The sequence below is a fragment of the Elgaria multicarinata genome, chromosome 1 (genome assembly GCF_023053635.1).
Source record: "Elgaria multicarinata webbii isolate HBS135686 ecotype San Diego chromosome 1, rElgMul1.1.pri, whole genome shotgun sequence".
NCBI lineage: Eukaryota > Metazoa > Chordata > Lepidosauria > Squamata > Anguidae > Elgaria > Elgaria multicarinata.
In genome coordinates, this window is record NC_086171.1 from 194,393,330 (window position 1) to 194,419,674 (window position 26,345).

A 26,345-nucleotide genomic window follows, 5' to 3' on the forward strand; every position below is an offset into this window, starting at 1 on the left:
CTGAACCCCTTCCAGCTTGTCTGCATCCTTCTTGAAGTGGGCCGTGAAGGGTGCAGAAAATCAGATTGCAGGGAGAAAGCTAGTTAGAATCATAAGAATGTAAGAAGTGCCATGCTTGATCAGACCAAGGGTCCATCTAGTCCAGCACTCGGTTAACACAGTGGCCAACCAGCTGTCAACCAGGGACAAAAGCAGTACATAGTTTATTGTTCCTTGATAAACTAGGTTTCTATGTGCCAGCATTTTTTTTTCTTTCATGGATGAGGACATTCAGTTATGTGATCCCTTCACTTCCAGTCTAGTCTGGGAACATATTTACCATGCGGCAATCTGCTTGTCAAGAGAGTGTCTTACTTTCAAGCAGTTGCACTTGGGACTAACAGTCTTAGCCTTCACAAGAATTCTCTTGGTTTTAACAGGTTTATTGGCCATCTCTTCTAGCATCCATAAAAGGTCCTTGCAAGGCATATGCTGATCTTTAGCAGGAAGAATAGTGTGAAAATGTGTCACTGCTGGGACAAATCAGCCCCGTTTTAATAGCAGTTCTGAACTCAGCTAATGAGCATTTTCTTTAACGAGACCTGATTGATGGCAAGGAAGCCTTTGTGTTAATGTAGGAGTTGTATTGTTTGGAACTAGATGTAATGACTTAAAATAACGGTTGTGCCTAAGAAATCCTCCAGTGAAAAGGTCACCATGGCCTATGGGTTCCCCCACTACATTTTGCAAACATTTCTTTTGAAGGACTGAAATGGAATGGGGGAGGCTGTGATAGTTTAGGGGGCAAAATATGACAAAACAACAACAACACCCCATCATATTTTGTCGAGTTATTGCCCATTTTTCATTCAAAGTGAAGGCAGGTGCATAGCTGTAGTTAAATATGATTGGGTATGTGACACTATGTCATCATGCTGGCTACATGCTCCCTGATTGGGTGGATCATGCAGCCAACAAGAAAGAACCCTCTTTAAAAACTTCTGGGAGGGGGGCAAAGCTCATGTAACTTGTTTGTAATGATTATATCAGCTCCTGTTGGGTTCCTCCATTGGGCAGTCTAATTCATAAATACTTTGCTTCTATCTTTCCAGCCCACATTAACAGTAATTACCCATTGGCATAAATATTGCAGGAGAAGATAAACAGCATCTTAGCTTTGCATTACGGAGCAATTTGGGCAAAAAGCGTTAGAGGCATTAAGGGCCAAACAACTCACTTACACTTCAGATATTGATTCCCGGATAGAAGAGGCCTGTACAGATTTGTGTCAGCAGGAGTCTACTTCAGGGACTTAGTAATGAGTAATACTCCATGTGTCACCCTCAGTTGCAAACTTTGATATCCCGTTCTGCCGGTGAAGCAGTCTCAGATGCCTCCACTGCAGAGCTCACCCCAAGCCCTTCTGGTCGCCTTGCTGAGAGATACACCAGAGGATACACCAGTAGGACGTCCAGTAATGCTGGAGTGCAGATTTTCACATTAAGGTTTTGCTGGGAGACACAGATAATCTGCACCATGACTTAAGAGCTCATTTGGGATCTATGCGTTGTTGAAGTAATACATCTGTCCCAGCCTTCTCCAACCTGATGCCCTCCAGATGTTCTGGATGTGACTCCCAGCATCAGCCAGCCAGCATGCAATTGTAGTCCAACACAACTGGAGGACACCAGGTTGAGGGATGCTGATCTTCTATCTCTTGGAGCTATCCAAGGTCCTGGGAAGCCTAACATTAACACCAGCTTCTGATGTTTTCCTATTCAAGATCACCTGTTACAAATCTCCTTTCTCCAGACACCTCCACCAAATTAGGTGGAGGCTACTAAAGGCTACCAAAGAGGTGGTAGTGTCCTCCTCAGAAAGGTCCGCCTGGCATCTATGTTGAGGTATTTTTGATGGCAGGTGATGACCTTTTCATTTTTCCAGGCTTTTTAATCCCTCAATTTTTTTAAAAAAATAAAATGTGTTTATGCATTTTTTGATCTTTGTACTTCTGCTGGCTTTTACTCTGTTTCAGCTGTCGGGTGGTTTAGAAATGTAATAAATAAATAAATAAATAAAATATTCTGCTTTAAACTTAAGGTTTTTACATTATATTTGATCATGTTATTATCTTTTATGGTTTTCAGTTTTGTTTTGTGATCCATGCAGACAGCTCTGGCTCTTGGATGGAATAGAAATGTAAATTATGATCATCATCACCATCATAAATTTTGTTCAGCTTCTTGTGGGTTCCCAGCTAGCTGATACAGGACACGTATACAGGTGGAATGCTTGAACATGCCGTAGTCATGTATGAGTTACACAGTATTTCTTATACAGGAGTACTTTCCCTGTGGGTATTCTGTTACATTTAAAGCTGTCCCCAAAGTATACAATCTATATGCCAGTTCCTAAGGCAAAGGCATTTATTTATTTATTTATTTATTTATTATATTTCAATACTGCCCAGTAGCAGAAGCTCTTTGGGTGGTTCACAACAATGAAAACCATTAAATCTAAATTTAATGGTTAAAATGCAGTATTAAAGTATAAACGTTTAAAGCTAGAGTTCAAAATAAAATAATATTAATCAAACAGAACCTAGCAGCAGTACAAAGACTAAAAATGCAGTACCAGATTTAAAACAGGAGCTGAAAAGCTAAAATGCCTGGGAAAATAAAAAGGCTTTCATCTGGCAGAATAGAAGTACCAGGCAAACTTCTCTGGGAAGCTCATTCCACAACTGGGGTGCCACAGCAGAAAAGGCCTTCCACCTCACTTCCTTCGACAGAGGCACCCAGAGAAGGACCACTGAAGATGATCTCATGATCTGGGCAGATGTATATGAGCAGAGACCATATAGGAAAGAAGGAATTACTCCTTGTCTTTGCGGTTTTTTCTTGAGCTTTGCTGAACACCCATGCACAGGCCACTTACTTTCCCCACATGATCACATACACAAGCTCACAAAGAAGGAGAAACTGGACATGGAGATAGCTAGTTCCATGATGGTGATAGATGGAAACAGCAGCTATGAGCACAGAAATGGGAGGCTGATGGAGAATCTGGTTGTCTCAGATCTGCGTGTCTAGGTGCCAAAGGGGCAGCTGGGATGGATAAAGAAGTGCTCCAGGGTCCAGTGGTGGTATGAGATATTTAACTCTTTCACGGAAAATACCAAATAGCCCGAAGCTGGCTCTGAAGGAGAGAGTACTGACCAAAAATGGGTGTGCTGTCCAAAACCTCTTGGCTGATCCAATCCATTGGTCCAGTTTTTTGGTGTCTCCTTTTCAAAATCTTTTCCATTTCACCTTGAACTGCTGCCATGGCTGAAGGGTATTTCAAAAGAAACAGGAGGAGCCAAAAAACTGCAGGCCCTGCGTTACTCTAAAAATAAAACAACAACAAATCAGTCTTTCCCTCTCTTTTATTGCCACATGTATATGTAAGATATCCACTACGTCACATGGAAGCAACACACATGCCCATGTAAATATCATTTTCATTAGAAAACAGCACCTTTCCCATGCACAACATGAAAAGTCACTGCTGACCGCTCAGTAAATAAACAGCAGAACGGATCTTGAAGGGTTGGGCAAAAGCAGAAGGAAATTAGTCATGCACTATGAATTTAGACATGCATCCAAACCAAAACCTGCAGGAGAAAAATAAAAGCATAGCCTCGAAACAGTCTATAATTCCCCCACTCCCAAAGATTCAGATGTGGTACAGTAGAGGCATCATTGCTTGGAATGGAGGAGACATTACTCATCCCACTCCATACATTCTCAGAGTGCATTGGGTGGTGGGTGGCAGAGCCACAAAGGCTAACACGGCTTCCCATTGCTGCTAGCTGCAGCCTCAGACCTTCATGCGTTGAGTGGAAGGCCTGAAGGGGAAATCTTGGTGCATTCAACTGAACATGCTTGGAATTAGGGATGTGCTCCACTTCTAATCGGACCGGTGAATTAGAAGCGGAGCGGGGGGCTTTGCCTGCCCTTAAGGCGGAGGCGAAGAGGATTGGGGGCCCGGCGGAGCATGGCGAAGAGGATCGAGGTGAAGGCGGATCCTTTGCCTCGATCCTGAGCTGCGCCGGAAAGGTAAGTGGGGTTTACTGGGCCCTGCCGCTGTCGCTGTCGCCCATGCGGTGACAGCGGCAGGGCCCGGTAACACCCCCCCCCCGCCCTCCTCTCCCTTACTTGCCTCCGTCCGCGGTCCGTGGGCGTCTTCAATTGAGCCCGCGGTTCAACCAGGAAGTCGGGGGCGCTTGCGGCCCAGACTTCCTGGTTGAACCGCGGGCTCAATTGAAGACGCCCACGGACCGCGGACGGAGGCAGGTAAGGCCCCCCTCCCCCTTGGTCCCTTACTGGGCTCTGCCGCTGTCACCGCACGGGCGGCGATGGTGGCAGGGCCCAGTAAACCTCCCGCCCTCCTCTCCCGGCCTTACCTGGCACCACTCCCCTCCACTGCGGAGCTCCGATTCGGAGCCGGAGCTCCACGGTGAAGAGGAGCGGGGTATGGGCGGAGCGGCGTGGAGCGGAGCGGGCCGATCCGAAATTTTCGGATCGGCCCGCGGGGCGGAGCGGGGGGTCCGTGCTCACCCCTACTTGGAATCCTCCCTGCTGTTGGGAACCTGAAAAATTTCGGGATTCCAATTATGTGGTGACTCCTAAGCACGTTCAGGAAAGCCCATCCAATTGCAATTGCTGGAAACAAAGGCCGTGGTGTCAGAGTAGTGCCTGCAGCCTTTCTCCTCCCTCAGACAATACCTGAACTGTAGTATAAATCAGCTCCCGGTGAGTAGCCATGGGTGAAGACAATTAGGAACAATTCTTGGATTAGGAACAAACTTTACTGGAGGTATAGCAAGGTTACATCTCAAGTCAAGATGGCTGCAAAACAGCTTCCTGGTCAGCTCTGCTTTCAGCAGGAAGAAGAAGGAAGTGGAGGGGAGGAGACAGGAAAAGGACAGACCAAACATCCCAGCAAGCCCTTCCCATCTCACTCTGCTACATGTTAACCCTTTGACTTCAGGTTAAATAAAAGGGGCCCTTTACACCTCTACTCTTGCCAAAATGGCTATTTGTGGGCTTAGCCCCTTGGATAGCTCCGTTAGAGTTCTGAGAAGATTCACAGCTCTTCTGAAATTGGAGCCACCAGCCTCCACTGAGCTTGCCACACTTTGGATCACTCCTTTAGAATTTTGGCTGGTTCTGACTGAAACCCAGAGTGAATTCACTGCCCCACTGACATAGGAGCCACCAGCCTCCACTGGCTTCTCTGACACTGCTTTCTGGATGTGGTTTTGGAGAACTGGTGTCCATCTGTGCCCACCCAAGTATCCAACAATGCCACATGGACAGTTGGTTCTGGGTGACAACTCAACGTGCCCTAATCATGGGAATGGGAAACCTCTGCAGAGGTAATTCATGCCCACCCACTGCACCCAGGGTGACAGAGCTATTTTCAAATCTGGGAAACACACTCCACGCCAAATCAAGGGTAAAAGACATGCTTGATGGGTCGGCATCGTGTACTTTTCCGTGCCATTCTTTTAAAAAATTGTGATGATTAAGTGAAATGTAATACAGCATCACTGTTGATAGCAAGTGCATTGACAGTACATTACATCCAACGGAAAGGAGTGCAGGCTATGAATAATTCATGCTGAGGTTTTTGTGTGTGTGTGTTTTCAGAAGGGGGGAAATGCAAGTTTATTCCACTCAACTTTTCAAGAAGGGTGGTTGCTCTTTTAATTAAAATGATGGCGTTTAAATAGGGGAGGCCAAAGTGCATACAGGCTTTCATTATTCATGTCGTGAGCAAATGGGTTTATTCATGCTTTGGAATGGGGTGGGGAGGGGGTGGAATAAAGTGTCTTCTGCCTCCTTGGAGGCTGCATTCCAGAAAACTCTTGGTTCTACCGCACAAGCTGCTTTGTAATGCAGGGTAACAGAAGAGTGAAATGTCATCTGGGGCAGATTCACTAGTGAAAGTGGGATATTTCCTCCATGTGACTGTCAGCATATGTGCACATAATGGTTGAGAAACAGAACCTCCTTCTCTGGGGGCCTCTGCCAAAGGAAGTGAGCCATGTGTGGTGTAGTGGCTAAGGTGCTGGACTGGGAGTTGGGAGATCCGGGTTCTAGTCCTCACTTGGCCATGGAAACTGACTGGGTGACTTTGGGCCAGGCAAAGACTCTCAGCTCAGCCTACCTCACAGGGTTGTTGTCGTGAGGATAACATGGAGAGGAGGAGGATTATGTACGCTGCCTTGGGTCCCTTGGAGGAAAAAAGGCGGGATATATTTTTATACTGTGTTTTGTATTTGTGTTTTTAGACTGTTGGTTGTTTTATTATGGTTTTAATTTCTGTGAACTGCCCAGAGAGCTTCGGCTATTGGGCGGCATAAAAATGTAATAAGTAACTAAATAAATAAATGTAATAAATAATGTGGCTACCAGGAAAAGGGCGTTTTCTGCTGTGGCACCCTAGTTATGCAAGGAGCTCCCTGGGGAGCCTGGCGCCTATGTTGTGCTCTTTCCAGTGCCAGGTGCTTTTTATTTTTCCAAGCACTTTTAACATTCCAGTTTTTAGCTCTCTGATGTTTTAAATCTGCTATTACATTTTAAATCTCTGCACTGCTGCTAAGTCTTACTCTGGTTGTACTTTTACATTACAGTTTTAAGCCATTATATTTTATATTGTGTTTTATGTTGTCTTTTGTGGTTTTGACTTTTATAAACCGCCCAGAGAGCTTCGGCTATGGGGCAGTATATACATGTAATAAATAAATAAATGAATGCAGTTCTTCCTAAAGCAAATACCAGAGAACCTACACACATATCCAGGCCTCAGATTCGCTATACTTGCATTTAAAATAGTGTGTGTGGGAGTGGTTGGGAGGTTGGCCACAAAGGTTTGTATCCCTAACTTCAGCCCTTTGTGATGTAAAGCTCCATCCCACGAGCGTTTTATTGCACACTCATTACTGGGCCCTCATGGATTTTGCTCAGGTCCCTCACATGACATTGTCTGCCTCTTGCATGCCTTCTGCCCCTTCTGGCCTTCCTTGTGCAACCAAAAAAAAACCCTCATTAAGTCTGATGTTTTTTTAAATTCAGAATCACTGCTCTGTCCTGCTATGTGCAGGAGAAGCAGTGCCATTAAAACAGCCAACTCAATGGCCTCAAGCTCGTTGTATACTTCCTCTTTTGAAAGAGGAAGTAACTTGAAGACGGAAAATGCGGGCAGAGAAGAGGTAGGGAGCGTGTTAACCCCCGGTGTGATGGGGCTCCTAAACTGCTGAGAAGCAGTTCACTCAACGTCACCCATGTCAGAGTCCCCAAAGAAAAGTACTCCCTGAGAATGCGAGATTGCATTTTCTACCTGAGTGCTCCAGAGCTGCAACAGCATGGCTCTCGTCTGCATGTCTTCATCCACTCCTAGGTCCACCAAGTGCTGTTTATAGCTGTCCAGCCAAATGCTTCGGTTTGCTCTGCTGCCCATCCTTTTCACAGAAAGCAACTTCCAGAGATTTTTCTTGCAGCTGCCAAATGTCTCTTTTTCTGCTGCAATAGAGAAAGGCCAGAGATAGAAAGACAGTGTTCCAATATTCTGCTCCTGTTCCAAGGAGTTCATTGCAGCATGTTTTCATATTGTCATGACAACGACCCATGAGGTGGGTATACTCTCAGATTTTATCCTATTTTATTGTATTGTGTTAGATTTATTGGGCAGTATCCAATACTGGCTATGCACTTTCGGGACCTTCTTCTAGTGCAATGGGAACCTAATGGTTCCTGAAGCAATCGGAAACAAGCCAAAATCCTTGTTTCCAGAAAGGTGCAGATCAGCAGAGCTCCCAAGAAGGAGTTCTGCTAACCAGCCCCATTCTGGGGCTGGTTATTTTTTGGAAGCGCCACTTCCTGTTGTGCAAGTGGTGGGTGCCATGGGAGCAACGGAACAAGTGGAGGCAGAGCAGGCCACGGCATACTGCCCATTGGGCTGGATCCAGGATTCTGAAAGAAGAAACGGATGCAATCTGAGTGTTCTCCCACCCTGCCTCTCCCTGCGGTCTCTGTACCCTAAATGGTGGTGCTTTAGAGGTGGACTCCTGGAGGAGAAGGCTGTCAATGTCTACTACACCTGATGGCTCTATGCTACCTTCAGTATCACAGGCAGTATGACTATGTACACCAGTTGCTGGGGAGCATGGGAGGAAGGGTGCTGTTGCACTCATGTCTTACTTCTGGGTTTCCCGTCGACAGCTGGTTGACCACTGTGTGAACAGAATGCTGGACTAGATGGACCCTTGGTCTGATCCAGTACAGCTCTTCTTATGTTCTTATGACAAAGTTCTCTGGAGCCAGGCTTGGCTGAATCTAGCGACATTCTCTGCCTTAGTGCCAAACTTGACATGACAATCAATATGTACGTTATGTTTGTTATGGAAATAACAGCTATGGGGAATCCTGAGCAGGCTTGGGAACATGGGTCTGGCTGTCGTGGGGAGGGGAGAGGATTTAACTCATCATCTCCCTGACAAGATCCCAATGAAAATCACCTTTCTGCGTTTGCCTGTACACTACAATCAACCTCTGAGGCTCTCCTCCGAGGGTGGTTTGGAGGATGACAACAAGGGTGAGGGCCTTCTCAGTGGTAGCCCCTCAGTTGTGGAATGCACCCCCACTGGAGTCCACCTTGTGTCAACATTGTCAGGCATTTGATGCCATATGATGACGCTTTTAATGTCAGTTGTTTTATCGGGTTCTAGTATTTTATTTTTAATTGTTTATAGCTGTTTTAAATTGTTTTAAACTTCTGTATGTCAAAGAATTTATGTTTTATTATATTGGGTTTCAATTTTCTGTGAACTGCCCAGAGAGCTTTGGCTATTGGGTGGTATAGAAATGAAATAAATGCCATTTGTATTTCAAGAGAAACTCCCATTGGCCCTTAGAAAGTGTTTGCTTTGTGGACCATTGTTCTAAAATTAATGTCCAGTTTTAATGATATAAGGATTATCGGATTTTCTGTACTTCTCTTTTGCACCTTAGAGGTTACATGATGGGACTATAATAACAGCTTGTCTTTGCATTTGCCAAGGGGCATTCCCCATTTATTTCTCTATTCCAGCATGCCTCTTCCTAGGTATTTTTTTCTTTGTAAGGCTGCAGTTCTACTAAGCAACCTTATAGTCTTAAAGCTGAAACAAACTACAGGCACATCTTACCAAAATGTCTTCCTCCAGAAACACCTTCCCCTGTGTAAACATTGAGCATTTAGGAAGAATTATGCGCAACTTGAAAGGTTTACACTGTGAACTCAGGTTGGTCCTCATAAAGTTATTCTATTTTCTCTGCATGCAACATTGTAACAGAGAAGCAGGGCTGCTTGATTTTGAACAGGCAAACAGAACTGAAAGGTTACACAATGGTGCCACCTACTGCTCAGAATTTCCTTCTTCTCACTAAGTTGTTAAACTGCAAGGCTGTAGTTAGTCTTCTTCAGCCCTCCAGATGTATCAGATTAAAACTTCCATCATCTCCAGCCAGCATGCTTTCTGGGGATGATAGAAGATATAATCAAACAAATCTGGAGTGCCTAAGAACATAAGCAGAGTTGTGCTGGATCAGACCCAAGGGCTATCTAGGCCAGCCAGATGCTCATGGAGGCCCAAAAACAGGACCAGGAAGGCAATAGCACCCTCTTCCTTGTGTTCCCAAGCAACTGGTGTTGAGAAGCATGCTGTACTCCAGAAAAGCTTATGCCATAATGCTAGGGTGACCACATGAGAAGAACAATGGGGTTTCTGTATCTTTAACAGTTGTATTAGAACACCTGGTGAATTTCCCTCTTCATCACAACAAGTATAAAGTACAAAAGAGGGCAGGGCTCCTGCAGATTTCTGTTGTGATGAAGAGGGAATTCCACCAGGTGCTGCATGTATACAAATGACACCTGCTGAAATTCCCTTTTCTATACAACTGTTAAAGATACAGGAGCTCTGTCCCCCTTTTTACATGGTCACCCTACCATAATGAATCTGTTAGTCTTTAAAGTGCCACAAGATTTGTTGTAATTTTTTCTGCAACAGACTAACACAGCAACCCCTCCTGTTACATCCATAGGGGAAGTACAAGCACACTACAAACAAGCAGCCAAAGCAAAGACTGAGAGGTGACTTATATCAAGAATCTCCAGGCTTGGTGGTGTTTGTTTTTTCACTTCCTTTAAGGCACAATCCTATGCAAGTTTAGACAGAAAAAGTCCTACAACTCTCAGCATGCCCCAGCAAGCATGGCTGGCTAGGACATGTTGAGAATTGTAGGGCTTTTTTTCTGCTAAACATGCATAGGATTATGTCCTTGGAGATTTTAACCCACAGCCTATTTTCAATCTAGCAAGCCCCAGAATTTCAAAAGTGATCTTTCTTGACCTATGAACACCAACCTGCGCTTAAAATGTTGCGGGCAGCTTTCATCAAAAGACGGTCCAGCTTATAAAACCCTTGATATACTTCCAGAGAGTCAGCCTGGTCTTTAGCTTGACCAGCGGCGTCTTCATAATTCTTGCTTTCATTCCCATACAGTGTCAGGTATCCAGCTCTGTGAAGTGGGACAAGAGGGCAATTATATATTGCTTTTCAACACAAACATCACAGTCCTCTTGAACGGATGTATTAAATCCCACGGCTTTCACTACCACCTATCAGCAGATGATACCATCCACCCTTGTCCTTCCATCCTCTGTTCCAACCTTTGCCAACCTGCCACCTTTCCGGTGTGTTGGACTACAGCTCCCATCATCTCCATCAGCTGGAGGTGGTGGGAGATGTTGCCCAACTAGGGATGTCAGAAAAATCCATAAAAATCCTCAAAATTCTATTGCGGTTTCTATCTATCTGACCTGTGGATTCCACAGTAGACAGGCTTTTTCAAAGTCACGTGGATTATGAGGACTTGTGGACCAGTTTTTGACTTTTGGGTGGGATTTGTGCTACCGTATTTCTTCGGTTATAAGACGCACTTTTTCCCCTAAATAAACAGCTCTAAAAATGGAGTGCGTCTTAGAATCGATGGCGTCTTAGAATTGAAGCAATATGGTAAGAGGAAAAGAGGAAGCTCCTGCAGCAGCCTCGAGCCATGCGAGCGAGGAGGAGCTGGGAGGGTAAGCGCCTGGTTTTTTGTTAGTCAAATTTATTCGTAAGTCCCATCGATTTCCATGGGACTTACTCACGTGTCGTCGTCCCCTGGTGCACAGACAAGTAAAGAGCGGGACTGGAGAGTTAAGCATTTTAGCTCCTTAATTGCATCTTCTCCTCTCTCTCCCCGCCTGAAAATATTGTTTACTCTTTGTTTCAATGCCCCCCTTCTTCCCGCACAAATGGCGGTTTCTTCTTTCACAGAGGGAGAAAAGAAAAGGACACAACCATTAGAAGAAAGCGCGGAGGGGGGGAGGAGGTTGGCTGGGCGGTGAGGGAAGTATTTCTTCGATTCTAAGATGCCCTTTTTCCCCAAATAAACATCTCTAAAAATGGGGTGCGTCTTAGAATCGATGGCGTCTTAGAATTGAAGAAATACGGTAATTTGCACTAGGCTAATTCGCACTTGCGCAAATGCGCTGAGCTGCATTTGTTAATGCGCATTAGCAGGAATGTGCAGCAGTGAGAGCAGAATGAAATTCTGGGTTTAGAAATCTAATCCTGTCAATGAACGAAAGATGTAATGAAAGATACCTAATAATCCATGAAACACAGAAGAAGTGGATTTAACAAAACCCAAAGTCCAATATGTCAGGAGGGTGCTAGATGGGCAGGTGCAACTCTATTCAGTATTGGAACTGCAACTGCAGTTGCGGTATTTCTTTTTGGTTGTTTCAACTTGGTATACTCAAGAATGAGCTGCGCTTCATTCTTCCCAGGCCTTCCTCTCTTTGGTCACCCTCCTCCTCTATTGACGACATCAGGAAAAATTGAGCATCCCATTTTGCATGAACAGAAGCACTTTCCACGAGTGCCAATGCTACCATTGCATATTATTATTATTATTATTATTATTATTATTATTATTATTATTATTATTATTACCTGACTCTGGTTTGAGGCAGGGAACAACATCAAATGCAATATAATACATAGAATTAGATGGAATCTACACGTAGTACTGAAGGAGCTTGCGTGCGCCTCCAGTGCGCCGTCAAAACGATGGTGTAGATGGCGAAAGAAGAGACGGAGGAAGAGGCGGCTGGGGAACCGGCCGCATCCTTGCCACTGCCGCCGCTGCCGCCTCCTCCTCCCCACCGGCCTCCTGCTGCTCGGCCGAGCCCTCCGACCTGGATGGCTCTTACCCCAGCAGCAGGAGGCCGGTGGGGAGGAGGAGGCGGCAGCGGCGGCAGTGGCAAGGATGCGGCCGGTTCCCCAGCCTCCTCCTCCTCCGTCTCTTCTTTCGCCATCTACACCATCGTTTTGACGGCGCACTGGAGGCGCACGCAAGCGCCTTCAGTACTACGTGTAGATTTGCAGTTAGTTAAAAGAGCATATAAAACCAATGTAATATTAAAATAACAATCACAGCATCTTAAAATTCTTAGGTTTAAAATTCATCTTAATAATAATATATTTCTTATATTATTTATTTATATACTACATATTTATTTATATATCATTTATATAATAGATTTATTATATTTATTATATGATTATACTGTATTTATTACATTATTATAATCTTGGTAGCTTGCGCCCCCCCCCCCCCACTTTAAGAGCTAACGGTCTTGACTATGTGAACGCCTAGTTCTCAGAGGCCTGTATATCTGACATTTCATTTGGCTTTGTTTCTCCATGGAAAGATTTGCTACTTGCATTCCGCAGTGCCAACAACCATGTACTTATTCAATATGTATTGTTAACCACATCCTGCAGATAGGCAGACTGGTAGGCCAACACATCTGGAGGGCACCAAGTTAGAGGGGGCTGGGCAAGGAGGTCAAGCGTGTCAACTGCATTCTCGGGGGCCGGTCTTGCACAGATTTCATTTCATAATGGGAACTAATGCTAAACCCCCATTTCTTGATATCTTCAGCAGTAAGGTGACCATATGAAAAGGAGAACAGGGTTCCTGTATCACAGTTGTAGAGAAAAGGGAACAGTTGTAGAGAAAAGGGAATTTCAGCAGGTGTCATTTGTATATCTGGGGAACCTGGTGAAATTCCCTCCTCATCACAACAGTTAAAGCTGCAGGTGCCCTGCCCTCTTTTAAATCTGGTCACTCTAGTATAGCTCCTGCACCTTTAACTGTTGTGATGAAGAGGGAAATTCACCAGGTGCTGCATGTATACAAATACAACTGCTGAAATAGCCTTTTCTATGCAAGTGTTAAGGATACAGGAGTCCTGACCGCCTTTCCATATGGTCATCCTATTCAACAGATGCTTTGCTATCGCCAGGGTTTTTTGGGGGAGGGGGGACTTCTTCCGGAATGCAATCACCAATGCTTACCTGGTTGGCAAATGGGGGCTGCGCCTCCTTGTTCTTGCTCCTGTAACCTTTAAGCAACTGAACAGGGACAGGTGAACAGGTAGCGACAGTGGAGGAAAAGCAAGGCCAGGGGGCTGCCAGGGGTTGGATTGGGGCTCCTGTTGGGACATAGGCCTCGGAAGTGCCCGGTGATCTTGACCCCTGATGCCAGCCCTTGGCCAGCCTTAGTGCCCCTTATTGCTTCAGAACGTCACACCCACCTGAGCATTGTACTGTAGGAGAGGTGAAACAAGCCTTCCTCTTTCCACTGCCCACTGACTTTACTTGGGTCAGAAAGCAGAATGGTTCTTAGATTGAAGGCCATTGCCTGAGTCAGGGAAGGGAGATTCTTGTTTTGCAGAGTCCTGTGGAAACAAAAGTTGCTTTATGAAACCTCATCCTGCTTCTCACCAATACTTCCAGATTTGGGATTTATTAAATGCTTGGTGAAAACTAAGCAACGCTCAGGACACATTGCGAGTTTTTGAAGGGCAACCTCTCAAAACCATGGGAAGAGTTGAAACCAAGAGCTATTTCCTCTTCTGAATGCAGTTATTAAATCTGCCATGAATAGGAAGAAAAATGGACATTGGAGCAATTAATGGAGCAATAAATGGGGCAATCCTATATATGCCTACTCAGAAAAAAGCCACACTGACCTCAATGGGACTTACTCCCAGGTAAGTATGCATAGGATTGCAGCCCACGAGAAGCCATCCAAGGGGCAATTAAGTATTTTTTCATCACGTCCCACAGTCATAATCAATAAAACAAGCAGAACATTCAAACAGAAAATGTTTAAACATACAATAGCTGGAAAACATCAATTGTTTTTTGACTGTGCTGCAATTATGTTTTACTGCACCCCCAACCCTACACTAGCCAAACTGACGTAATTAGGTCTGAAAATAATACAGGAGGACAATGCAGAAAATTCTGTTGAAATGATTTAACAATGACATCATCTGGATTCTCTGTAAAATATGAGAGCAGAAAGGATGGTAATTCCAAAGAAAAGGATTAGTGGCAAAGCAACTCTGGTGAACTTAGAGAGGATTAATAGCAGGAGAGACACTTCCCTAAAAGTTGTCTGACCACCACCGCTGGCCTTCTACTGTAACAACCGCTGGAGAGTGCCATGTGCTTTCGGTTCCTTCCTTAGTTCATATTGAACAATGGCAAACTGGCAAAAACTCTGGTAGGGTGACCATATGAAAAGGAGGACAGGGGCTCCTGTATCTTTAACAGTTGTACAGAAAAGGAAATGTCAGCAGGTGTCATTTGTATGCATGCAACACCTGGTGAAATTCCCTCTTCATCACAACAGTTCAAGCTGCAGGAGCCCTGGCTAGTGTGACCAGATACAAAAGAGGGCAGGGCTCCTGCAGATTTAACTGTTGCAATGAAGAGGGAGCTTCATCAGGTGCTGCATGCATACAAATGACACCTACTGACGTTTCCTTTTCTGTACAACTGTTAAAGATACAGGAGCCCCGTCTTCCTTTTCATATGGTCCAAGGGCTCTCAAAAACCTGGAGCTGGAACTGACATAAGGATTTTAAGGTTTAGGACTGTAATCCTAGAGATTAATCTCAAATACTGCTGTTTCTTCTGGAAAGATCATGCAAACAGGATGCAGCAGCCCTGTCCTCCTTTCCATATGGTCACCCTAACTCTGGCTTGTGCCCTATAGGAAGGGAGCAGACAGTTTAGAACACAAGGGCTCCATCCTTGATAGATGTGGAAAGTATTCTGCGAGATCGGAAAGTTTTAAAACTGCTGCACTGACATTAGGGCATCCTTCCCCAGTCCGATGTTCTCCAGATGTTTTGGATTACAAATCCTAACCGTTGTCTGGAGCAGATGGAAGTTGAAGTCCTAAACATCTGGAACGCACCACGTTGGGGGAAAGGAGTGCATTAGGGCATATTTGCACAGGAACAAAACTATACATGGGCCTAATAGTTCCAGGCCATATCCTGCCCCGTGGTTTCCACAGTGCCCTACACCTAATAATAGGGTTGTCACAAGTTCCCGACTAGGGCCATAGCTAGACGGGGCTTTATCCCTGGGTGATCCCTGGGATCGTCCCTGTGTGTCTGCATCCCTGGGATGTTCCCTCCCTTGCCCCAGGATCTCGACCTCCCCTTTGGCCTGTTTTTCTACAGTCCTGGGCTGAGCCTGAGAGCGCAGAACGTGTGGCCGGGTGCCGTGGGTTGACCCGGATCCACACAATTCCTCGCAAGGAGCTGCGAGCCATGCACGGGGCACAGTGCTCCTCAGGAGCACTGCGCCCATTGGGGGTAGGTTGGGGGGAGCAAGGAAAGTAGTTTAAATTTTTTAAAAACTTACCTTTAGTGCATGAGCGTTCGTGCGCTGCTGTCCCTTTAATTTTTTTTAGAATGGCGGGCACGACGCCTCTCCTTCTGAGGTCATCGCGCATCACATGTAAACAGAGGAAGGATCTCGTGATAAACACATTGCAAGATCTTCCTTCCTCTGTTGCGGGCTAAACGGTAGGTCTAGCTCAGGCCTAGGTCTGGAATGCTGACGGTCACCCCTGTGTCCGGCCCCCTGGACCCAGTTGGGCATGTCTGGTGTGAGCATGGACCCACCCCATGAGTGCTCACGAGGGCCCGCAAACACTCAGGTGAGGGTCTACCCTGGTAAAGCAATTCCCCTGGACATGCTAATTCCCCCCACATGCTAATTGAACACTTTCTGGAGGCTCCAGAAAGTGTGCTTTTCTGCCCACCACTGCTCCAATTGGAGCCTTAAAGGCCCTCTTAATGCAAGATAGAGGGGATCCGCACGTCGCTCCCAGAGCACTTCTATGCGACCCCAGAGCACCCCGAAAACGATAGTCTGACTTCCCTGTAAAAGAAACGAGGAAGAGCCGTCCATGCCGCCGCCGCCGCCGACGAGGAGAGCTCTCCGCCAGAGAGGAGAGATCGGCAAAAGAAGGCGGGATAGAGAGCTTCTTCCACTCTTCACCCCGCCTTCTTTTGCTGAGCTCTCCTCTCCGGCGGAGAGCTCTCCTCGTTGTCGGCGGCGGCGGCATGGACGGCTCTTCCTCGTTTCTTTTACAGGGAAGTCAGACTATTGTTTTCGGGGTGCTCTGGGGTCGCATAGAAGCGCTCTGGGAGCGACGTGCAGATCCCCCCATAGTCTTGCTTTCAGATGTCTGTTAAAGGCCCCAATTGGAGCAGCGGGAGGCAGGAAAGCGTGCTTTCTGGAGCCTCTGGTAAGTGAGCAATTCCCCCGGATGCGCTAATGGTGCCCACCATTAGCGTACCCGGGGGAGTTCTGCACTTTCCGGAGGCTCCAGAAGGCACGCTTTCCTGCCCCCCCCCCGAGGCAATGGTCGCCTTTAAGGGCCCTCTTAATGCAAGAGCCTCCAGAAAGTGTGCATTTCTCTCCCCACCCCTCCACAGCAAGGGCTTGGGGGTCTTGCACAGCACAGCTCATTGGCGGGCTGGATTGGAGTCCCAGATTTCCCCACCCCCCAGTCTGAGTTTCCCCACCTCTGACTTATAAAGTGTGGCCTGTGATGCTTGACATAAGCCAGAAGGATAGGTCCCTGCCCTGAGAAGCTTACAAACCAGACTTTGACAGGAAAGAGCACCTGGTAGATCCATCTACCTGGTGCTCCTCATAGTGCCAGGTCAGGAATAAAACAGTTTAAGAGGTCTGAGGACAGACATTAGCAGGGAGCCTTGTCAGGTGCTTGCCACTCTGCAAATACATGCCACGGCAAGAGAGAACAAGGCCACTGCAGAAAGACAGTGAAATACCCTTACAAACAGTGTGCCAGGTGGCATTTGCTGTGGATGGCATTACTCTATGGATCTTTCCCCATCTGCCACATGTGTACCCCAGAGTTCCTCCAAAAATCTCACACAGCATGCTGGCATTTTCTTCCAATTTTATCCTTACAACCTAGCGAGGTGGGTTAGACTGAGAGAAGGTCTGCCCTATGGACACCCAGCAAGGTTTTGTTTCTGAATGGGGCATTTGAACTCGAGTCTCCTCATACAATCATAGAATAGAAGAGTTGGAAGGGGCCTATAAGCCCATTGAGTCCAACCCCCTGTTCCAAGTTGTATTCCAAGTACAACTTGGAATTCTCCATCCTGGGCACAGCTACATCTATTGAATTTGGCCAGTGCAGAAGGTTTCAGTGCAGTGTTTCAGTTCAGCTTTGTCAGAAATTACCAAATTTTACAAATGTCTTCAAAGAATCACAGAATAGTATGAGTTGGAAGGGGCCTATAAGGCCATCGAGTCCAAACCCCCCTGCTCAATGCAGGAATCCACCTTAAAGCTTACCTGGCAGATGGCTGTCCAGCTGCCTCTTGAATGCTTCTTAGGGTGGGAGAGCCCACAACCTCCCTAGGTAACTGGTTCCATTGTTATACTGCTCTAACAGTCAGGAAGTTTTTCCTGATGTCCAGCCGGAATCGGGCTACCTGTAACTTGAGCCCATTATTCCGTGTCCTGCCCTCCTTAGTATGATAACCTTTCAAGTATTTGAAGAGTGCAATCATGTCTCCCCTCAGTCTTCTCTTCTCCAAGCTGAACAGGCCCAGTTCTTTCAGCCTCTCCTCATAGGGCTTTGTTTCCAGACCCCTGATCATCCTGGTCGCTCTCATTCAATACAAGCCTAACATCTACCCCCCTGTGGCTTCATTAACTACAACTGCATCAACAGCTTCTTTGAGTGCAATTCTAATAGCGCCCCAAGGGACTAGGGATGCTCTGTGTTTTTCTTGGCACACCCAGCGAGCAGGAAATGTCCACAAGTCAAGATTTCACAAGGATCTTACTCAGGAGTGAGTGCCTATCCTCTGAGAGGAAATTCTGCCTGTTCATCTCAGCCAACACTAATTCAATTTCCTCTTCAGGCTTGTTTACCTAAGGAGACTATCAAGCCGAGACTTTGGGATCCTTCCAATTGGGATGCAATAGGAAGAGTGCTACTGACCATTAACATTGGAAGTGACAAAATACAACAGGACTCTTAGGCATAATGCTGTCACACACACACACAAGCCATCAGTGAGTGAAGCATAGGGCATGTCTATGGGTGTAGAGGGCTAGAGAGGGGGCGATCCCAGAATTACCTACTTCTGGGATCGTTGCCCCCTGTCTACAAGCGGTGCACGACGTCCTGGAAGGACAGAGGATGTCGCAGTTGCACTCACCTTCTTTTTTTTTATCGAAAATGAGCGCAGAAGCACTCCTGCACAAAGATTTTTTTAAAATAAAAAAATTGTCCCACACCCCAACCCAATGGAAACGGAGCTCCTGAGGAACTCTGTGCCCGGTTACTTGTGAGGAGCCGGGACAAAACAGGATGCCCGGCCACACATCCCGCGGTCTCGGGATCATCCCAGGACCACAGGAGAAGTCGGGATAGAAGGGTAGGGCAATATCCCGGGGAAAGGGAGGGATCATCCCTCCCTGCTCCCGGGATCCCCTGTGCATCATGTGGACACACAGGGACGATCCTGGGACGATCCTCAGGATATTGCCCCGTCTAGACATGCCCATAGTAACTAGGTACCAGGGGGTCCCCAGTTTAAACCTCCCCACTGCCACAAACACACAAGAGCAGTATCTATACTACTTCTTTCATAGTGTTATATCCTGCTTGGGGTAGATCTGGCCTCCATGACATGAGCAAAGTGTTTTCAAAGTGGGTAACTTTCAATTATGCAATTCATATCGGCATTCTAAAGTGCCACAGACCTGACTGGAGGGTGGGGTAGAAATACCACATTATCTGAACTTTAAGAAATATGGCACGGGAAATGCTCTGCCAAACAATCATTTCTGAAAGCATTGTGTGGTTCGAATTCTATCACACCCCCTTTAATGCTCCTTATAATAAGGAATTAATAAGCAACTCAGCTTTGTCGCTATCGATTTTTTAAAAGAGTCTTTCTGTAGGATCTTCCCTTGTTTCCTTCTCTCTTTTTAAAAAAAGGAGTCCAGTTTTATTCTCTCATACTTTTCAAATCTCTGGCATAGCCACAAGCTACTTTAAAATAGAGGCGGTGGGGGTAGGGAGCAATTTCAGAGCATAAATAGCCAGACCTCAGAGTTTACCTTGGCAAATGAAAGGAAAATAAAACCACGGTGGAGAAATGCAGTTTTTGACGGAGCTGGAGCTGTATGACTAGAAGTACCAGATAACTATATTTACAACTCAAAAGGTACCATTTTATGGAGAAAATGGTATTGTGAGTTGTGTGTGCTTGGCAGCAATACCCCCAGCTAGCCTGTACCCCAGTGGTCTCTACAGTTTTGCAAGCTATCCTGGGACTCACCTCTTCTGGACCCCACACGGTTCATCTACTTGGCACAGCAACAATATCTTCGGCCAAGCCCAGGATGATGCTTTTGTTGATAGAAGACTGATAAACACTGGTGTAAGTGGCTCTTCAGGACCAAATTAAAAGTTCGTCCAATCACGCATAGCAAAGCTAAGCATGATTGGATTATTTACTTTAGTGTAAGTGCACGTAGCCCTGATTTACATCAGTGCTGTGATACTGCAAGAGGGGGGATTTAAGCCTTTTCCCCTCCCATTTTCACCCCCATATTCCCCCTCCCAAAGAATGAAGATGCTTTTCCTTTTTTAAAACATCTTACCCCCAAATTTCAGGATGAAAATAGAGGGGGATCCCCCTCTCGGAGTGCCAGAGTCCCAGTCCAAATCATGACTGCACACTTAAACCAAAGTAAATAATCCAGTCTTGTGGAGTTTTGCTATGTGTGATTGGATGAACATTTAGTTTGGCGTTTTTCCCCTCTAGGTTGTACCTTTACAAATCTTGTCCCCATGCTATTTAACATATACATGAAACCGTTTGAGAGGTTATCCAGAGTTTTGGGGTACGGTGCCACCAGTACACTGATGACACCCAACTCTACTTCTCCTTTCCACCCGATTCCAAGGAAGCTGTTTCTGTGCTAAACTGGTGTCTGTTGGTAGTAATGGACTGGATAAGGGCAATGACATTGAAGCTTAATCCAGACAAGTCAGAGGTGCTCCTGGTCAGTTGAAAGGCAGTTCAGGGAATAGGGATTCAGCTTGTGCTGGATAGGGTTACACTCCTCCTGAAGTCACAGGTTTGCAGCTTGTGCGTACTCCTGGATTCAGCCCTGAGCCTGGATGCCCAGGTTTCAGCAGTGGCCAGAAGTTAGGGTAACCATATGAAAAGGAGGACAGGGCTCCTGTATCTTTAACAGTTGCATAGAAAAGGGAATTTCAGCAGGTGTCATTTGTCTATATGGAGAACCTGGTGAAATTCCCTCTTCATCACAACAGTTAAAGGTGCAGGAGCCCTGTCCTCCTTTTCATATGGTCACCCTACAGAAATGCATTTGCACAGTTAAAGCTTGTGCGCCAGCTGCTCCCATTCCTAGAGATGACAGACCTGGCCATGGTGACACATGCCTTAGTTACATCCCGTATGGATTACTGTAATGCGCTCTACATGGGGTTGCCTTTAAAGAGTGTTTGGAAACTTCAGCTGGTTCAAAGAGCTGCAGCCAGAGGCCTTAACTAGACCATCTGTTCACATGTGGCGCACAATGACTGCAGAGGGAGAGCCGTCGCACCCGCCATTTTGGTTTTTCTTTCTTAAAGCAGAAAATGTATTCCCCTCTCCCCCTACCCCACCCTTGATGGGTGCAGTGCTCCTGAAGTCTTTGGCAAATAATCAGGACCTCTGTCTCTGCCAAGGGCTTTTGAAACTGTCATTTTAAATGTTGAATATTTTAATATTAGAACGTATTTAATATATTTTTAACTTTGTATATTTCTATTTATAGGTTTTAAATGTATATGTTTAAAATTTTGTAATGCTGCCTTGAGGCCCAACATTGCACAAAAGGTGGGATATAAATAAATATAATAATAATAATAATAATAATAATAATAATAATAATAATAATAGCTTAATTCACAACTGCGGTTGCAATTAGAAAAGCATAATAATATTTGTATGGTGAATCATCGAGTTGTGAACCTTACAACAGCTCTGTAAAGCAGGTCAGTAATATTATGTCCCATACTGCAGATGGGAGAGAAAGTGAGGCTGAGAGTAGGGAGGTACGGATTGTGTAAAATCTTTTTCATCTGTGTTTTGTGGGTTGTCAGGCGCCTTTTGTTCTATTGTCCGCCCATCGATGGAATCAAGTTTTTTTTTGTTTCTGAATTTTTGTGAATTCGCACATGCGAAAATGCACAAATTCCCCCCAAATCCGCAAATTCCCCCCAAATCCACATTTCACACTTTAGGCTATGGGAGAAATGTACGTTTTTGGCTGGTTTTATTTTTTTCTGTATATTTTCTATGATGAAATTTACACAAAATTCCCAAAGATTAAAAAAAGTTTTGCAAGTCGTGTGGGATCCTCTCAGCAGGGCAGAACCCATTCCACTGCAGAATCCATAGGTTAGATTCATGAAAATCCAAAATCATTGAGTTCCACTCCGGATTTCTCTGACATCCCTAGCTAAGGCCAGATCTACACTTTATGTCTATTTATTTATTTATTACATATTTATACTGCCCTACAACCTAGGCTATCTCGGCAGTTTGCAACTAAAACCATAATGTAACAGTCCAGATTAAAACTTAAAATTTTGAAAATCACATAAAAACAGAATAAGTTACAGTCCAGGGAAAGCTTGGGTAAAGAGATATGTTTTTAGGGGGCGTTTAAAAGATATTACATTTCCTGCTTCCCGAACCACACCAGGGAGGGTTTTCCAGAGGGTGAGTTCTGCTACAGAGAAGGCCCGCTATCAAGTTTCTTCATGACAACTGTCTCTTTGTCTCGGAATGATGAGCAGGGCCTCCTCTGAAGACCTTAATTGTTGCCTGGGTGTATATAAGGGAAGTCAGTCTGCCAGATATCCTGGTCCCAAGTTGCTTAGGGCTTGATAAGATAATAGCCAGAGCTTGAACATGGCTCGGTAGGCAGCCAGTGCAGTTCTTTTAATCATAACGAATGTGGAATAAAAAAGAGAAAATAACACTATGAAAGCAGTATATGGAATGTGGATTGTGCCCCAACAGTGATCAGTGCACTTTAATATCACTATAAATCTCTCTGAGGAATGTGATCTGTCTGGTATATGAATCTTAGGCTACCTGCAACCAGTTTGTATGAAATACAGACAGAAATTCTGTTTTGTCATCTTTTTATAACTGCCAAAAAGAAAAAAGGAATAAAATAACCTTACGGTAGGTCAAAAACTGGGGGAGGGGGGGACATGACATATTCCCACTACTAAAAACTGATCACTGAACATTAATCTACTTGCACATGGCCAAAACAAAAAAGATTAAAAGAGGATACTGATTTCCATAAAATGTATACGCACTAATGTATATGTTTAGATGCACATTTAGAAATCATGACTATACTTTAAACAGAAATAAATCCAACTCACACCATCGCCTGTGATCGGTGACCTGTGTACCCACTTAGTCTGCTGTCCAGGAGCTCTTAGATCAAAAGTGTGTGTGCGCATGTATGTGTGTGTATGGCGGTGGTGAGCGGGGAGAGTTTGGATTTGGGATGTTGGAGAAATCTGAAACTAAATGAGTTTGGATTTTTATGAATCTGACCTGTCGATTCCTCAGTAGTCTGACTTTTCCTCTGTCAGGTGGCATCTGCATTTTCCTAACCTTTGGCCATTTTGCACAAATTTTGTCATAGCAAAAATGTGCAAAAATAAAAAACCTGGCCAAAAATGTGCATTTCCCCCAAAGGCTAAAGCATGAAAATGCACATTTAGGGGGAATTGCCCAAATCTGGAAACTGGAAAAAACCCGATTCCATGGATGGGTGGACAATGGAACAAAAAACACCTGACAATCTGCAAATCACAGCTGGAACAATCTGTACATCCCCAGTTTAGACGCTGAGCTGAATTTAAGGGGACAGCGCACAATTAATTCACGTAGCCAAAATACAGCTCTATTGGATCACTTCAGGATACGTGTAGACACGATCTAAGCACTTGATAGTAGATCATCACACCACAGCATTAAGCACTGCAGATGAGCATTTGAATTCACCTTCCTTTTTCCAGTGTCAGTCCTTAAAAGAAGATGTTGTCGCACATCAGGAGATCCTTGAAATTGGGCATATGAAATGTATCATCCCTGGCACATTGGCCTGGCTTTCTCTTCGCAAGTATTTTCTTTCCGTCTAAAAGTTGCACTTACGTTCTCAGCATGACTTTCTCCTCATTGGGATCATAATCCGGCAGCTTGACATCAAACATGCGGTCCATTAAAATGCGTGCATACTGGCCAAAGTCCAACTTGCAGTGGGATTCCCAAAGCACCGCATCATAGGAATGAGGGTCCAATAACACAGTGACAAATTTGCCCGCAGCTTGAACCTTAAATAGAAACAAAGCAAGCAAATCGCAAATGAGTACCCAGTTAGCTGGGGGAAAGGTAATAACGGCTGGGGAAGGCAACGGCAAACCACCCCGCTATAAGGCCTGCCAAAAAAATGTCAGTGAAAGCTGGCGTCCCTCCAAGAGTCAGTAATGACTCAGTGTTTGCACGAGAGGTTCCTTTCCTTACCTTTCAGGCTATCAAGTAAAGGAAATCAGTGCAAAGTTGTTGCAGAAACCAACTCTTACTAAAGAGAGGAGATGTGCTACCAATCCCATTGCTTAATCAGGAAATTAACCTAGCCCACCCCCACCTTCAGAAGGTAACCGTAGATACTCACTGTGAAAATATCACCATGCTTCTTCCTCATGTCAGACAGGAAGCTGGCAGCATCTTTGCCAAATTCCAGGGCATGCCCAAGCCAAGGAATGAGACCTTTATCAAGTGGAGGTTCATCTGGTCGCCTGGAAACCACATTAATATATAAACATTAAACTTTATTGTTGTTTAATCATTCTATAATTCCTCTGTTAAAAAGAAGTGTTTATCCTGCATTCATAGCGCTAAAGTTAATGACATGGCAAGGAAACCGCAATTTACTGTGGCCTGGATGCCCTCCAGATGCATTGGACTACAACACCCAGTATCCCCCAGCCACCCTGGGTGTTGTAGTCTGTAACATACAGTATGCCTGTGATGGTAATGTATATGCTTACATTGTTAAGTGAAACCTGGGTAAGAAACTTGGGTTAATAGTATGCTAGAGAGTGAGTGAAAGGTGGGAGGAGGGGCTTGTGTGAGGGTTCTAAGCTTATATAAAGGGATCATAGAATCATAGAATAGTAGAGGTGGAAGGGGCCAATAAGGGGCCGGTAAGGCCATCAAGTCCAACCCCTGTGTTCCATGCAGGAATCCACCTTAAAGCATACCTGACAGATGGTTGTCCAGCTGCCTCTTGAATGCCTCTAGTATGGGAGAGCCCACAAACTCCCTAGGGAATTGGTTCCATTGTCGTACTGTTCTAACAGTCAGGAAGTTTTTTCTGATGTCCAGCCAGAATCAGGCTACCTGTAACTTGAGCCCAATATTCCGTGCCCTGCACTCTCAAATGATCGAGAAGAGATCCTGGCTCTCCTCTGTGTGACAACCTTTCAAGTATTTCAAGAGTGCTATCCTGTCTCCCCTCAATCTTCTCTTCTCCAGGCTAAACATGCCCAGTTCTTTCAGTCTCTCTTCATGGGGCTTTGTTCCAAGACCCCTGATCATCCTCACTGCCCTCCTCTGAACACACTCCAGCTTGTCTGCATCCTTCTTGAAGTGTGGTGCCCAGAACTGGACGCAATACTCAAGATGAGGTCTAACCAGTGCTGAATAGAGGGGAACCAGTACTTTGCACGATTTGGAAGCTATACTTCTATGAATGCAGCCCAAAATAGCATTTGCCTTTTTTGCAGCCACATCACACTGTTGGCTCATATTCAGCTTGTGATCTACAACAATTCCAAGATCCTTCTTGCTTGTAGTATTGCTGAGCCAAGTAATCCCCATCTTGTAACTGTGCAGGTATCTGACAGTTAGTCAGGGGATGTAGGGCTTAGCGATTGAAGCATCATCATCTAGCTAGTCGGGGTTGTGTATAGGATTTTAGAAGGAGTAGCGTAGGTAGGGAATTGAGGACCAAGCATTGATGATGATGAAATATCTCTTCGTATTTTAAATATTTGTTTGTTTGTGTTTTTTTAAAAAAATACCATATGTTGGCTGACTTATAATGCTACCATTATTAAATCTATTTCCTTGTTACTTATCCTGTAGTGGGTTGAGGGAACCAATAAGGCATATTGACCGGGGTGGGGGTCTAGGGAAAGGGTTGAAGCTTGGTTTCGGTGGTGACCACTGATCCATGTGAAAACAGACATTCCTGAAGGGGTTTACTTAGTTCCTGAGGTAGAAGCTGGAGAAGGGTGGGACCTGGACAGGAAGGTCATATAGTCCAACTCATCTGAAGGCCACCAGGTAGGGACGGCTGCAATAGTCATAACAAAATGATGACAAAAACTCTAACTGTGTATGACCCGATGTACAGGGCCTCACGACAACATCGCTTGCCAAGTACCTTCCGTTCAGCCAGGATGTGAGCTGCCCAGGCTCCTTTCTATGTTGGGTGCCAGATTCGCCTTCTTAATGTGACAAATACTGGGGTGAAGAATCTTTTCAGTGCCTAATTAGTGTTGCCATTATTTTTTAACCTGCAAAGGGCTCCTATTGATAGCACCAGCCAATCCTAATTTCCTATGTCAGGAGCTGCAGGGCTTTGTTGAATTCAGAGAGTTTAACAGGATTGGAAATCTACTTTTCTGTTAGTCAAAAGATAGCCGGCCACACAGGATTCTATTGCTGACCAACTGCTTAGC

General features: G+C 45.2%; 1 protein-coding gene across 1 annotated transcript in view; it reads right to left on the minus strand.

Moving 5' to 3' along the window:
* PTGIS (prostaglandin I2 synthase) overlaps positions 1 to 26,345 on the minus strand; it is a 49,309-nt gene that overhangs the window by 12,240 nt on the left and 10,724 nt on the right. Inside the window, exons 2-7 of the mRNA XM_063141429.1 lie at positions 24,272 to 24,395; positions 23,752 to 23,930; positions 13,720 to 13,863; positions 10,435 to 10,589; positions 7,369 to 7,550; positions 3,198 to 3,366 (exon numbers count right to left, since the gene is read on the minus strand). Coding sequence (XP_062997499.1) covers positions 3,198 to 3,366; positions 7,369 to 7,550; positions 10,435 to 10,589; positions 13,720 to 13,863; positions 23,752 to 23,930; positions 24,272 to 24,395 — 953 coding nt within the window. The remainder of the gene's footprint in view (positions 1 to 3,197; positions 3,367 to 7,368; positions 7,551 to 10,434; positions 10,590 to 13,719; positions 13,864 to 23,751; positions 23,931 to 24,271; positions 24,396 to 26,345) is intronic.